The sequence below is a fragment of the Oncorhynchus masou genome, chromosome 23 (genome assembly GCF_036934945.1).
Source record: "Oncorhynchus masou masou isolate Uvic2021 chromosome 23, UVic_Omas_1.1, whole genome shotgun sequence".
NCBI lineage: Eukaryota > Metazoa > Chordata > Actinopteri > Salmoniformes > Salmonidae > Oncorhynchus > Oncorhynchus masou.
In genome coordinates, this window is record NC_088234.1 from 36,816,964 (window position 1) to 36,833,436 (window position 16,473).

Below are 16,473 nucleotides of genomic sequence, written 5' to 3' on the forward strand. Positions count from 1 at the left end.
GGAACTCTGTATTGACTACATACAGACTAGACTCCCGGCGCCGACAGAGATGGCCGTCTCGCTTCGCGTTCTTAGGAAACTATGCAGTTTTTTTTAATTTTATTATTTCTTGCACTGTGACCCCAAGAAATCTTAAGTCTTATTACATACTGACGGGGGGAACTATTGGATATAAGAGCAACGTCCACCACCCAGGACAATGGATCGAATCCCAGCAGGCGACCCAAAACAACGGCGCCGCAGACGGAGCGGTCTTCCGGCCAGGCTCCGTAGACGGGCACATCGCCCACCGCTCCCGAGTATACTACTTGCCAATATCCAGTCTCTTGAAAAAAAAAAATCAGAGCAAGGGTTGCCTTCCAGAGAGACATCAGAGATCGTAACATTCTCTGTTTCACGGAAACATGGCTCACTCGAAATACGTTATCAGTCTGTACAGCCAACTAGTTTCTTCACGCATCGTGTCGACAGAAACAAACATCTCTCTGGTATGAAGAAGAGCGGGGGTGTATGCCTTATGATTAACGAGTCGTGGTGTGATCATAACATACAGGAACTCAAGTCCTTTTGTTCACCTGACCTAGAATTCCTTACAATCAAATGCCGACTGCATTATCTACCAAGAGAATTCTCTTCGATTATAATCAGTCGTGTATACCCCCCAAGCAGACACCTCTGCTTGGTCGCTTCAAGATTGTTCAACGCTGGTCGCTTCAAGATTGCTTCGATCACGTGGACTGGGATATGTTCCTGATCGTGTCGAACAACAACATTGATGTATACGCTGATTCGGTGACCCTTACGGCGAATATTAAAACCTTCCGCAACCAGAAACCGTAGATTGTTGGTAGCATTTGCGCAAAACTGAAAGCACGAACCATTGCTTTTAGTCGGGGCATGGCGACTGGAAACAAGACCGAATACAAACAGTGTAGTTATTCCCTCCGTAAGGCAATCAAACAAGCTAAGCGTCAGTATAGAGACAAAGTAGAATCGCAATTCAACGGCTCAGACACGAGGTATGTGACAGGATCTACAGTCAATCACGGACTACAAAAAGAAAACCAGCCCCATCCCGGACCCCAATGTCTTGCTCCCAGACAAACTAAACAACTTCTTCGCTCGCTTTGAGGACAATACAGTGCCACCGACACGGCCCGCTACCAAAACTTGTGGGCTCTTCTTCACCGCAGCGAACGTGAGTAAAACATTTAAATGTGTTAACCCTCGCAAGGCTGCCGGCCCAGACGGCATCCCTAGCCGTGTCCTCAGAGCATGCGCAGACCAGCTGGCTGGTGTGTTTACGGATATATTCAATCAATCCCTATCCCAGCCTGCTGTTCCCACATGCTTCAAGATGGCCAACATTAGGAATACCTATGTAAGAATGCTGTTCATCAACTACAGCTCAGCATTTAACACCATAGTACCCTCCAAACTCGTCATTAAGCTCAGGTCTAGACCCCGCTCTGTGCAACTGGTTCCTGGACTTTCTGACGGGACGCCCCCAGGTGGTGAGGGTAGAAAACAACATCTCCACTCCGCTGATCCTCAACACTGGGGCCCCACAAGGGTGCATTCTCAGCCCTGTTCACCATGACTGTGTGGCCATGCACGCTTCCAACTCAATCATCAAGTTTGCAGACGACACTACACTGCTGCCAACATACTGACTCAAATCTCTAGCCACTTAATAATTACAAATTGGATGTAATAAATGCATCGCAAGTCACTTCAAACATTCAAATGCCACTTTATTTAATGTTTACATTCCCTACATTACTCATCTCATACTCTTCTCTATACCATCTACTGCATATTGCCTATGCCGTTCGGCCATCGCTCATCCGTATATTTATATGTACATATTCTTATTAATTCCTTTTGTTGTGAAATTGTTAGATATTATTGCATGGTCGGAACTAGAAGCAAAAAAGTTGGTTGCCAGCCATCATATAAAGTCCACAGTGGAAGAAGACTGAAGGCAGAGAGATTACTAGAAACTAATTGTTGGATTACAGAACACACAATTTTGTGTAACTCAAAATGGGTCAAAATTCTACAAAGCTCCAGAAAAAAGAAAAGGACATGGTGCATTTCAAGTAAAATAACAACCTAATGTATATGTCCCAGGACACATTACATAGCAACAGCAAGTTAGCCAGCTAAATGTCATGAATGTTTCATGTGTTCAGACCTGTTCCAAATGAATATGGTTGGTTCAGAGTTTGTTTTGATATTTCAACCTGTGTCTTGATTGCGTCTGGTGTGGATGTACAATATCAACATGCGCACGATGCCCCGGTCTAGTCAGCATATTAGTTTGTATGTGAAAATGTTCATACCTGCTCCTATCTGTGACCAATGGTTCTCCTCTATTTTGTCAATTACATCTGTTTGCCATTTTTCCTTATAGGTTCTAAACCATCAGTTAGAGTTTTAAAAAACTATTCCTTTGAAGTTTAATAACACATTTTAATATTTATAGCTACTTTAAAATAAATACCTACCGTCAACTTGTGCAATACCGTAGGAGATGAAGCAGATCCTGTTTTTAATTTCAACTGTCTCATTACTTTACATTATGAAGCCTACTATATTTCCCCAGAACAGTTGAGCCAGTCACCTGTTTGTTTTTAAATAGCACAACTGGAGAAGCGGGAGCAGGTTAGTCCAGTTCTGTATTGACAGGTTGTAGTTTATATTGGAAGTCATGTTTTTTTCTTCTTCAATAGAGTAATCAGCGATATGCAGCTATAGTTTTCCATCCCAGAAAATTCATTAGTACAACACAGGCAGAAAATAGTTTAGTTTTTGTCAGTTGACAACAGAAGTGCAAAGCTATTTGGCTGTCAACCATGCAAGTAAATGGGCTTGCAATGAAAAAGCAAGGTGTTTTTTGCAAAAACGATGCATGGCCATAATATTTCTGTTTTTCTTAAAGTAAATCTTGCATTTTATCAGAGAAAAGTAGACTAGCTAAACTGAGAAAAGTACCTGAGAGAAGTAGCTACACATCAGTGCTGTCTGCTGTATAGAATACCCATTTGTTTATTCTCATCTGAGTGAAGAAGTGCAACTGAAGCTCAAAATTAGTTTGATGCTGAGCAGAAATTACAATAAGAAGCCGTTTACATCTGTGTTTACAAAACGCATGAAGATATTTATTGTTGTCTCTTCTTTTTTTCTGTGTGAAAAATTCAGAATTCTACATTAACGCAGCCCCTACGTTTAACTGAATGGGGTTTGCAGAATTAGTGGCTGAATGGACAAGATGATGGGGCGTCACATTGTGTTAGCATTCTGCCGTGTTTGAGAAGTCAAAGTTATTTGTACAGCTGCCGCTGTCTTGATTTCCATGGGTATTTTCTCTTCTCCGTTATGGTTTGTCTTATTCCCTCCCCTCTTCTGAGCAGAGGTAGGCCCATTGCCCCATACTCCACACAGACACAGTGTGTAGCCTACACATGCTGCTCCAGAGCCAGTAGGCTGCTGTTCTTCCTTCAGACAAACATGCATCAAACCTTGTTCATTTGTACAATGTCTCTTTCGCTTGTAAATGTCCAAACTCACTGAAAATTATGTTCCGTAAAAAATGATGTCCTCTCACTGTCAACTGCGTTTATTTTCAGCAAACTTAACGTGTAAATATTTGTTTGAACATAAGATTCAACAACTGAGACATAAACTGAACAAGTTACACAGATGTGACTAACAGAAATTGAATAATGTGTCCCTGAACAAAGGGGTGGTCAAAATAAAACGTAACAGTCAGTAGCTGGTGTGGCCACCATCTGCATGAAGTACTGCAGTGCATCTCCTCCTCATGGACTGCACCAGATTTGCCAGTTCGTGCTGTGGGATGTTACCCCACTCTTCCACCAAGGCACCTGCAAGTTCCCGGACATTTCTGGGTGGAATGGCCCTAACCCTCATCCTCCGATCCAACAGGTCCCAGACGTGCTCAATGGGATTGAGATCCGGGCTCTTCGCTGGCGATGGCAGAACACTGACATTCCTGACTTGCAGGAAATCACACGCAGAATGAGCAGTATGGCTGGTGGCATTGTCATGCTGGAGGGTCATGTCAGGATGAGCCTGCAGGAAGGGTACCACATGAGGGAGGAGGATGGCTTCTCTGTAACTCACAGCTTTGAGATTGCCTACAATGACAACAAGCTCAGTCCGATGATGCTGTGACACATCGCCCCAGACCATGACGGACCCTCCACCTCCAAATCAATCCTGCTCCAGAGTACAGGCTTCGGTGTAACGCTCATTCCTTCGACAATAAACGCAAATCCAAACATCACCGCTGGTGAGACAAAACCGCGATTCGTCAGTGAGGAGCACTTTTTGCTAGTCCTGTCTGGTCCAGCGATGGTGGGTTTGTGCCCATAGGCGTCGTTGTTGCCGGTGATGTCTGGTGAGGATCTGCCTTACAACAGGCCTGCAAGCCCTCAGTCCAACCTCTCTTACGGACAGTCTGAGCACTTATGGAGTGATTGTGCGTTCCTGGTTTAACTCGGTCAGTTGTTGTTGCCATCCTGTACCTGTCCCGCAGGTGTGATGTTCTGATGTACCGATCCTGTGCAGGTGTTGTTACATGTGGTCTGCCACTGAGAGTACGATCAGCTGTCTGTCCCGTCTCCCTGAAGCGCTGTCTTAGGCGTCTCACAGTACGGACATTGCAATTTATTGCCCTGGTCACATCTGCAGTCCTCATGCCTCCTTGCAGCATGCCTAAGGCACGTTGACGCAGATGAGCAGGGACCCTGGGCATCTTTCTTCTTGGTGTTCTTCAGAATCAGTAGAAAGGCCTCTTTTAATGTCCTAAGTTTTCATAACTGTGACCTTAATTGCCTACCGTCTGTAAGCTGTTAGTGTCTTAATGACAGTTCCACAGTTGTTTATATGGTTCATTGAACAAGCATGGGAAACCGTGTTTAAACCCATTACAATGAAGATCTGTGAAGTTATTTGGATTTTTACGAATTATCTTTAAAAGACAGGGTCCTGAAAAAGGGACGTTTCTTTTTTTTTCTTCAGTTTAGGTATAACTTTTTATGAGCTGGATTGTCTGTCTTTGCAACGTGTTTGTCTTTTGCGCTCATTAGCATCTTTAGCTAGCAGCCTCTATTTAATTCGCTATTACTTGTGCTAATTTTGTTAGCATTCTGGTAATAGACAACCAATGTTGTTTTTTGCATCCTCTTGTGTATTAAGGTGTTAATACAGTATATCCTGGTATGAGAGAAGGATGATTGGTGACAGTGGGGGAAAAATGTTTTCCCCTGAGTGATCTGATTCAATCATGCTCGGGTTGGCTGCGACAGTTACTGCAGCACCAATCAATCAGTCCAGACTGGGTGTACGATAGGGCTGTGACTATACCAGTTTCACAATATTTCTTCCATGTCAAAAATTTAAACATGAAGCAGACTCAACTCTTTGGTCCTGTAAAATTCAGCCGTATAACATATTGTGTGCTACAGCTTAGAAAATAACTACATTTGACCTTGGATGTTTCCAACATTAGGGCTGTTTTTCCTAAATAAGTTGAATCCACTTGGTGTTTTGTTTATTTTCCACAATACTAACAAGTATTGTGATACTGATATTGTCCCGGCCCTAGTGTCCAGGATTGATCATCAAACACCGGCCAGGATCTCTTTCCAGAGAGACTTCAGGGATTGTAACATACTCTGTTTCACGGTAACATGGCTCTCTCGGGATATACTTTATATATTTAGGTATATATAATGTGTATATATTTTATTGCGGGTGTAGCGAAATGCTTGTGTTCCTAGCTCCAACAGTGCATTAGTATCTAACAATTCACAACAATACACACATCTAAAAGTAAAAGAATGGAATTCAGAAATATATACATTTTAGATTGAGCCATGTCGGAATGGCATTGACTAAAATACAGTAGAATAGAATACAATATATACATATGAGATGTGTAAAGCATTATTAAAGTGACTAGTGCTCCATTATTAAAGTGGCCAGTGATTCCATGTCTATGTATACAGGGCAGCATCCTCTAAAGTGCATGGTTGTGTAACCAGGTGGAAGCTGGCTAGTGATGGCTATTTAACAGTCTGATGGCCTTGAGAAAGACGCTGTTTTTCAGTCTCGGTCCCTGCTTTGATGCAGCTGAACTGACCTCGCCTTCTGGATGATGCGGGGTGAACAGACAGTGGCTCGGGTAGTTGTTGTCCTTGATTATCTTTTTGGCCTTTCTGTGACATCGGGTGGTGTTGGTGTCCTGGAGGGCAGGTAGTTTGCCCCCGGTGATGTGTTGTGCAGACCTCACTACCCTCTGGAGAGCCTTACGGTTATGGGCGGAGCAGTTGCCGCACCAGGCAGTGATGCAGCCTGACAGGATCTCGTGAGTCCCGACACGTTCATTACTATTGGACACATTAACATTTGAATATTGAAACTATGTTGCACATGTCGAGAGAGAGATGGCAAAATGTATACAAATCTCTACTGTGGAAAACTAAATGTTGGTCTAAAAGAAATGTGAGAATTTTTAGATGCTTTTTATAGTGGAGATTGTTTTGTTGGGATGATGAGACTAAAATGCTCAAATTGGGAAAAATGTAGAGAACCATTACCTTTCCAACATTTACATTTTACATTTAAGTCATTTGGCAGACGCTCTTGAATGGGCTTTACTGATATGGTCAATTGTTTGCTGATCCATAATGGCTGTCTCCTATTACTTGCAGATTGAGCTAAGCGCCTCTCATTACCAAAATACACATTTCTTATTACCGCATCATTTTTAGGTCCTTTTCGATAACGAGGTCTTTAATTTCAGTAATGATAATAAGATAATTCTAATGTATAGTCAATAGGTGTGTTGTGTTGGTAACTTTAATTATTTACTAGGACCACTCCTTACACCTATTGTATCAATTTATTTTGAAAACACAAGTTGTTTGATTAAGTTCAGGTTGTCAAGAAATATGAGTATGAACCCCATTCAATTAACTTAAAGCCACATTCTGGAGTTAATTTTCCTGCTAATTGCATTTTGGAACATTCATGCTGATAGCCTAATGCTGTGTGCTCATTGCTGCACATTATATCAAAGTTTTAAGCTGACGGTTCTGATCTGTTGCATCTGCCTTGTTGCTTTTAAGTGTTTTTTTGATGTACAGTGGATGTATGAACTGTCCCAGAATCTGTTAGGAATATTTATTTCTCACACAGAACAACAAGCTGAAGAATGCTGACCTACAAAGGCAAAACGCTGTAACTAAGAATTTGGTGAAAAATCTTTGGTCTGTTGTAATGGTCAGATATATTTTCTGATTAATGTTGTATTTAGTTTCCTGACACAAGAACAAGCCAGTTGATCAAAATATAAATTGAACTATCTTATATTGCTGTCTAGATATATTTTTTGTTGTTAAAGTCAAGTTTTGCAGTAAAAAAAAGTTTTTATTTACTGGGTTTTGACTTTGTAGGGCAGAATGGAATAGGTACTATTGTACTATGGGGGATAGATTGACATACAGTGCATTCGGAAAGAATTCAGACCCCTTCCCTTCCACATTTTGTTACGTTACAGAAAACTGTGATTACATGAAACTATTCCACATCAGTTAACTGATGCAAGCAGTAGAATCAGATTTAAAAAACAGATTAAAATTCACCTTCTGGAACAGCGGGGACTGAAGCAACACAAACATGCATACACACACATGATAACATATGCAATATACACACACACACGCGCGTACACATGGATTTTGTGTTATAGATACACTACCGTTCAAAAGTTTGGGGTCACTTAGAAATATCCTTGTTTTTGAAAGAAAAGCAGAAATACAGTGTAGACATTGTTATCATTGCAAATGACTATTGTAGCTGGAAACGGCAAATTTTTTATGGAATATCTACATTTATCAGCAACCATTACTCCTGTGTTCTAATGGCACATTGTGTTAGGTAATCCATGTTTGTCATTTTAAAAGACTAATTCATCATTAGAAAATGATTTGTTAGCCCAGCTGAAAACTGTTGTTCTGATTTAAAGAAGCAATAAAACTGGCCTTTTAGACTAGTTGAGTATCTGGAGCATCAGCATTTGTGGCAGGCTCAAAATTGCCAGAAACAAAGACCTTTCTTCTGAAACTCGTCAGTCTATTCTTGCTCTCTATGCGAGAAATTGCTAAGAAAATGAAAATCTCGTACAACGCTGTGTTACTCGCTTCACAGAACAGCGCAAACTGGCACTAACCAGAATAGAAAGGAGTGGGAGGCCCCGGTGCACAACTGAGCAAGAGGACAAGTACATTAGTGTTTAGTTTGAGAAACAGATGCCTCAAGTCCTCAACTGGCAGCTTCATGAAATAGTACCCGCAAAACACCAGTTTCAACGTCAACAGTGAAGAGGTGACTCCGGGATGCTGGCCTTCTAGGCAGAGTTGCAAAGAAAAATTTCGATTTCTCAGATAGACAAATAAAAAGAAAAGATTAGGATGGGAAAAAGAATGGACACTGGACAGAGGAAGATTGGAAAAAAATGTAATGGACAGACGAATCTCAGTTTGAGGTGTTCTGATCACGAAGAAGAACATTCGTGAGACGCAGAAAAAAAAAATATGCCATGTCAAGCATGGTGGAGGCAATGTGATGGTCTGCAGGTGCTTTGGTGGTGGTAAAGTGGGAGATTTATACAGGGTAAAAGGGATATTGAAGAAGGAAGGCTATCGCTCCATTTTGCAACGCCATACCCTGTGGATGGCACTTAATTGGAGCCAATTTCCTCCTACAACAGGACAATGGAGCTGTGCATTGGGTCAAACTATGCAAAAACTATTTAGGGAAGAATCAGTCAGCTGGTTTTCTGCCTATAATGGATTTGCCAGCACAGTCACCGGATTTCAACCCTATTGAAATGTTGTGGGGGCAGCTTGACCGTATGGTACGTAAAGAAGTGCCCTTCATGCGAATCCAACTTGTGGGAGGTGCTTCAGGAAGCATGGGGTGAAATCCCTCCAGATTCCCTCAACAAATTGACAACTAGAATGGAAAAGGTCTGCAAGGCTGTAATTGCTGCACATTGAGGATTCTTTGAAAGCAAATTTTGAAGGACACTTATTATTTCAATTAAAAATCATTGTTTTATAACCTTGTCAATATATTTCCTATTATTTTTGCAACTCATTTCATGTATGTTTTCATGGAAAACAAGGAAACTTCTACGTGACCCCAAACTTTTGAACAGTGGTGTATGTCTAAGTGGCGTATGGGCCTAAGGACACATACTTTGTGTGTTGTGAATTCTGTAATGAATGTATTGTAATGTTTTAAAGAATGTATACAGTGGGGCAAAAAAAGTATTTAGTCAGCCACCAATTGTGCAAGTTCTCCCACTTAAAAAGATGAGAGGCCTGTAATTTTCATCATAGTTACACTTCAACTATGACAGACTAAATGAGAAAAAAAATCCAGAAAATCACATTGTAGGATTTTTAATGAATTTAGTTGCAAATTATGGTGGGAAATAAGTATTTGGTCACCTACAAACAAGCAAGATTTCTGGCTCTCACAGACCTGTAACTTCTTCTTCAAGAGGCTCCTCTGTCCTCCACTCGTTACCTGTATTAATGGCACCTGTTTGAACTTGTTGTCAGTATAAAAGACACCTGTCCACAACCTCAAACAGTCACACTCCAAACTCCACTATGGCCAAGACCAAAGAGCTGTCAAAGGACACCAGAAACAAAATTGTAGACCTTCACCAGGCTGGGAAGACTGAATCTGCAATAGGTATGCAGGTTGGTTTGAAGAAATCAACTGTGGGAGCAATTATTAGGAAATGGAAGACATACAAGACCACTGATAATCTCCCTCAATATGGGGCTCCACGCAAGATCTCAACCCGTAGGGTCAAAATGATCACAAGAATGGTGAGCAAAAATCCCAGAACCACACGGGGGGACCTAGTGAATGACCTGCAGAGAGCTGGGACCAAAGTAACAGAGTCTACCATCAGTAACACACTATGCCGCCAGGGACTCAAATTCTGCAGTGCCAGACGTGTCCCCCTGCTGAAGCCAGTACATGTCCAGGCCCATCTGAAGTTTGCTAGAGAGCATTTGGATGATCCAGAAGAAGATTGGGAGAATGCCATATGGTCAGATGAAACCAAAATATAACTTTTTGGTAAAAACTCAACTCGTTGTGTTTGGAGGACAAAGAATGCTGAGTTGCATCCAAAGAACACCATACCTACTGTGAAGCATGGGGGTGGATACATCATGCTTTGGGGCTGTTTTTCTGCAAAGGGACCAGGACGACTGATCCGTGTAAAGGAAAGAATGAATGGGGCCATGTATCGTGAGATTTTGAGTGAAAACCTCCTTCCATCAGCAAGGGCATTCAAGATGAAACGTGGCTGGGTCTTTCAGCATGACAATGATCCCAAACACACCGCCCGGGCAATGAAGGAGTGGCTTCGTAAGAAGCATTTCAAGGTCCTGGAGTGGCCTAGCCAGTCTCCGGATCTCAACCCCATAGGAAATCTTTGGAGGGAGTTGAAAGTCCATGTTGCCCAGCAACATTCCCAAAACATCACTGCTTTAGTGGAGATCTGCATGGAAGAATGGGCCAAAATACCAGCAACAGTGTGTGAACCTTGTGAAGACTTACAGAAAACATTTGACCTCTGTCATTGCCAAGAAAGGGTATTGAGTATTGATCAACTTTTGTTATTGACCAAATATGTATTTTCCACCATAATTTGCAAATAAATTCTTTAAAAATCCTACAATGTAATTTTCTGGATTTTTCTTCTCATTTTGTCTGTCATAGTTGAAGTGTACCTATGATGAAAATTACAGGCCTCATCTTTTTAAGTGGGAGAACTTGCACAATTGGTGGCTGACTAAATACTGTTTTGCCCCACTGTAACTACCTTAATTTTGCCGGACCCCAGGAAGAGTTGGCAGTAGCTAATGGGGACCCATAATAAATACAAATACTTTAACTAGCAATACAAACCGTGTTCTAAATTGTGTTAAATAAATAATGTATTACAAATACAAAACAGAAATACCTTATTTACACAAGTATTTGCTATGAGACTTGAAATGTAGCTGTTTCCATTGATTGTCCTTGATGTTTCTTAAACTTGATTGGACTCCACCTGTGGTAAATGATAATGATTGGACATGATTTGTTAAGGCACACACCTGTCTATATAAAGTCCCACAGTTGACAGTGCATGTCAGAGCAAAAACCAAGCCATGAGGTAGAATGAATTGTCCTTAGAGCTAAGAGACTGGATTGTGTCAAGGCACAGATCCTGGAAGGGTACCAAAACATTTCTGCATTATTGAAGGTCCCCAAGAACACAGTGGCCTAAATTCTTAAATTAATGAAGTTTGGAATCACCAAGACTCTTCCGAGAGCTGGCCGCCCTGCCAAACTGAACAATCAGGGGTGACCAAGAACCAGATGTTCACTCTGACAGAGCTATAGAGTTCCAGAAGGACAACTATCTCTGCAGCACTCCACCAATCAGGCCTTTATGGTAGAGTGGCCAAATGGAAGCCACTCCTCAGTATAAGGTACATGACAGCCCGCTTGGAGTTTGGCACCGAAAGGAATCTGACCATGAAAAACAAGATTTTCTGGTCTGATGAAAGCAAGATTGAACTTTTTGGACTGAATGAGAGAACTTCACGTCTGGAGGAAACCTAAGATGTTTTTATTTTTACAGGGGCAGGTTATTAAAAACAATTACAATAACAATACAGACAATCAGTGAGCACATGCAGAGCAACATAGGACACACAAGACATAGCATACAGACAGAGCAACATAGCTCAAAAACCAACAAGCCAAAATCCATAAAAGCAACAGTTTTTCCATACCTCACAAGCTACAACAGGGACTGAGTGACTAGTCAGGATCAATGGAAAGGTTCACCTTCCAATAGGACAACGACCTTAAGCACACAGCCAAAACAACGCAGGTTTGGCTTTGGGACAAGCCTCTGTTCTTAAGTGGCCGGATTTGAACCCGATCGAACACCTCTTGAGAGACCTGAAAACAGCTGTGCAGCAACGCTCCCCATCCAACCTGACAGAGCTTGAGAGGATCTGCAGAGAAGAATGGGAGAAACTCCACAAATACAGTTGTGCCAAGCTTGTAGCATCATTCCCAAGAAGACTCGGCTGTCATCTCTGCCAAAGGTACTTCAACAAAGTACTGAGTAAAGGGTCTGCATACTTATGAAAATGTGATATTTCAGTGTTTTATTTTGAATAAATGTGCAACAATTTCTAAACTGTTTTTGTCATTCTGTGTAGATTGATGAGGAAAAATATACAATTTAACCAATTTTATAAGGCTGTAGCCTAACAATATATGAAAAAGTCAAGGGGTCTAAATACATTCCGAACGAACTGAAGGCTAGTGATTTTGCTTCTCGTTTTATAATATCTTCAATGTGCTCCTCGGAATTTGATAAGGAGGCACACTGTTACATCCCCAATATGGCTGTCTTCACTTGTACTTCGGAGCTGCTATGCCTGTGAGAAGTACCGATTACATGACGTGCATTGGCTAATAATTATTGAGATATCTGAGAGAGCAATGTGAATGAAAGGTGCTTCGGACCATGGCTATTGGCAGCCAGGAGAAGGGAATTCTAACTTTGACCACATGGCATGGCTTTTCTTTAGTGGTTATTACGGCCACACAAGGGGGCCGTTGATACTGCCGGTGAATTCTAGGCCAGCCGCACACTATTGCGCCGATTTTTATATACATTTAGTAATTGTATTAATTATGTTAATGTGCCTCCATCAGTAACTGTTTTATTGGGGATGGGGGGGGGCAAATTCAGAAATTGCTGGGGGACTTAAACGTAGAAATCTGACTTAAGGGAAGTTAGGATTTGCTCCAATTATAACTGTATACGTCTCTTTTTGTCTGTCCACAGGTACCAGTAATGGGTCAGTTCTGGTCTATAACCTCACCAGTGGTCTTCTGCACAAGGACCTGAGTGTCCACTCCTGTGAAGTCAAGTGAGTAACATCACCCACTTCCCTAGTGTGGTGTCTCAAATCAAGGACTTCCACTCATCATTGTCCACTCATGGCTCTGCCCAAGACACCCACTGAGCCATTTGATAATCACCTACTTCCAACTCACTTTCATCACAAAAGCCACCACTCATTTAGCCGTGAATTGCGTCTCCTCCCAACTACTTCGGTGCAGATTTAATAACACATTACACAAAGGAATAACCTCAACCAAGACTGGTGACATCCAGTGGAAGCGGTAGGAACTGCAAGCAAGTCCCTTAGAAATCTGGATTCCCAATAAAATCTCATTGAAAAATCAAATCAAATGTATTTATATAGCCCTTCGTACATCAGCTGATATCTCAAAGTGCTGTACAGAAACCCAGCCTAAAACCCCAAACAGCAAGCAATGCAGGTTTAGAAGCACGGTGGTTAGGAAAAACTCCCTAGAAAGGCCAAAACCTAGGAAGAAACCTAGAGAGGAACCAGGCTATGTGGGGTGGCCAGTCCTCTTCTGGCTGTGCCGGGTGGAGATTATAACAGAACATGGCCAAGATGTTCAAACGTTCATAAATGACCAGCATGGTCGAATAATAATAATAAGGCAGAACAGTTGAAACTGGAGCAGCAGCACGGCCAGGTGGACTGGGGACAGCAAGGAGTCATCATTTCAGGTAGTCCTGGGGCATGGTACTAGGGCTCAGGTGCTCCGAGAGAGAGAAAGAGAGAGAGAAAGAGAGAATTAGAGAATGCACACTTAGATTCACACAGGACACCGAATTGGACAGGAGAAGTACTCCAGATATAACAAACTGACCCCAGCCCCCCGACACATAAACTACTGCAGCATAAATACTGGAGGCTGAGACAGGAGGGGTCAGGAGACACTGTGGCCCCATCCGAGGACACCCCCGGACAGGGCCAAACAGGAAAGATATAACCCCACCCACTTTGCCAAAGCACAGCCCCCACACCACTCGAGGGATATCTTCATCCACCAACTTACCAACCTGAGACAAGGCTGAGTATAGCCCACAAAGATCTCCGCCATGGCACAACCCAAGGGGGGGCGCCAACCCAGACAGGATGACCACATCAGTGAATCAACCCACTCAGGTGACGCACCCCTTCCAGGAACGGCATGAGAGTGCCCCAGTAAGCCAGTGACTCAGCCCCTGTAATAGGGTTAGAGGCAGAGAATCCCAGTGGAAAGAGGGGAACCGGCCAGGCAGAGACAGCAAGGGTGGTTCGTTGCTCCAGAGCCTTTCCGTTCACCTTCCCACTCCTGGGCCAGACTACACTCAATCATATGACCCACTGAAGAGATGAGTCTTCAGTAAAGACTTAAAGGTTGAGACCGGGTTTGCGTCTCTGACATGGGTAGGCAGACCGTTCCATAAAAATGGAGCTCTATAGGAGAAAGCCCTGCCTCCAGCTGTTTGTGTACGTGTAGGTATGTACGGCAGGACCAAATCAGAGAGATAGGTAGGATCAAGCCCATGTAATGCTTTGTAGGTTAGCAGTAAAACCTTGAAATCAGCCCTTGCTTTGACAGGAAGCCAGTGTAGGGAGGCTAGCACTGGAGTAATATGATAAAAAATGTTGGTTCTAGTCAGGATTCTAGCAGCCGTATTTAGCACTAACTGAAGTTTATTTAGTGCTTTATCCGGGTAGCCGGAAAGTAGAGCATTGCAGTAGTCTAACCTAGAAGTGACAAAAGCATGGATTAATTTTTCTGCATCATTTTTGGACAGAAAGTTTCTGATTTTTGCAATGTTACGTAGATGGAAAAAAGCTGTCCTTGAAATGGTCTTGATATGTTCTTCAAAAGAGAGATCAGGGTCCAGAGTAACGCCGAGGTCCTTCACAGTTTTATTTGAGACGACTGTATAACCATTAAGATTAATTCAGATTCAACAGAAGATCTCTTTGTTTCTTGGGACCGAGAACAAGCATCTCTGTTTTGTCCGAGTTTAAAAGTAGAAAGTTTGCAGCCATCCATTTCCTTATGTCTGAAACACATGCTTCTAGCAAGGGCAATTTTGGGGCTTCACCATGTTTCATTGAAATGTACAGCTGTGTGTCATCCGCATAGCAGTGAAAGTTAACATTATGTTTTCGAATAACATCCCCAAGATGTAAAATATATAGTGAAAACAATAGTGGTCCTAAAACGGAACCTTGAGGAACACCGAAATTTACAGTTGATTTGTCAGAGGACAAACCATTCACAGAGACAAACTGATATCTTTCCGACAGATAAGATCTAAACCAGGCCAGAACTTGTCCGTGTAGACCAATTTGGGTTTCCAATCTCTCCAAAAGAATGTGGTGATTGATGGTATCAAAGCAGCACTAAGGTCTAGGAGCACGAGGACAGATGCAGAGCCTCGGTCCGATGCCATTAAAATGTAATTTACCACCTTCACAAGTGCCGTCTCAGTGCTATGATGGGGTCTAAAACCAGACTGAAGCATTTCGTATACATTGTTTGTCTTCAGGAAGGCAGTGAGTTGCTGCGCAACAGCCTTTTCTAAAAAATTTGAGAGGAATGGAAGATTCGATATAGGCCGATAGTTTTTTATATTTTCTGTGTCAAGGTTTGTCTTTTTCAAGAGAGGCTTTATTACTGCCACTTTTAGTGAGTTTGGTACACATCCGGTGGATAGAGAGACGTTTATTATGTTCAACATAGGAGGGCCAAGCACAGGAAGCAGCTCTTTCAGTTGTTTAGTTGGAATAGGGTCTAGTATGCAGCTTGAAGGTTTAGAGACCATGATTATTTTCATCATTGTGTCAAGAGATATAGTACTAAAACACTTGAGCGTCTCTCTTGATCCTAGGTCTTGGCAGAGTTCTGCAGACTCAGGACAACTGAGCTTTGAAGGAATACGCAGATTTAAAGAGGAGTCTGTAATTTGCTTTCTAATAATCATAATTTTTTCCTCAAAGAAGTTCATGAATTTATCACTGCTAAAGTGAAAGTCATCCTCTCTTGGGGAATGCTGCTTCATAGTTAGCTTTGCGACAGTATCAAAAAGGAATTTCGGATTGTTCTTATTTTCCTCAATTAAGTTAGAAAAATAGGATGATCGAGCAGCAGTAAGGGCTCTTCGGTACTGCACAGTACTGTCTTTCCAAGCTAGTCGGAAGACTTCCAGTTTGGTGTGGCGCCATTTCCGTTCCAATTTTCTGGAAGCTTGCTTCAGAGCTCGGGTATTTTCTGTGTACCAGGGAGCTAGTTTCTTATGAGAAATGTTTTTAGTTTTTAGGGGTGCAGCTGCATCTAGGGTATTGCGCAAGGTTAAATTGAGTTCCTCAGTTAGGTGGTTAACTGATTTTTGTCCTCTGGCGTCCTTGGGTAGACAGAGAGAATCTGGAAGGACATCAAGGAATCTTTGTGTTGTCT

The 16,473-nt window shown here is 42.2% G+C and overlaps 1 protein-coding gene across 2 annotated transcripts in view; it reads left to right on the forward strand.

Annotated features, from left to right (window-relative positions):
• wdr11 (WD repeat domain 11) overlaps positions 1–16,473 on the forward strand; it is a 175,160-nt gene that overhangs the window by 75,223 nt on the left and 83,464 nt on the right. For both annotated transcript variants that reach the window (XM_064931970.1, XM_064931971.1), the window contains one exon: positions 12,980–13,064. In XM_064931970.1, coding sequence (XP_064788042.1) covers positions 12,980–13,064 — 85 coding nt within the window. The remainder of the gene's footprint in view (positions 1–12,979; positions 13,065–16,473) is intronic.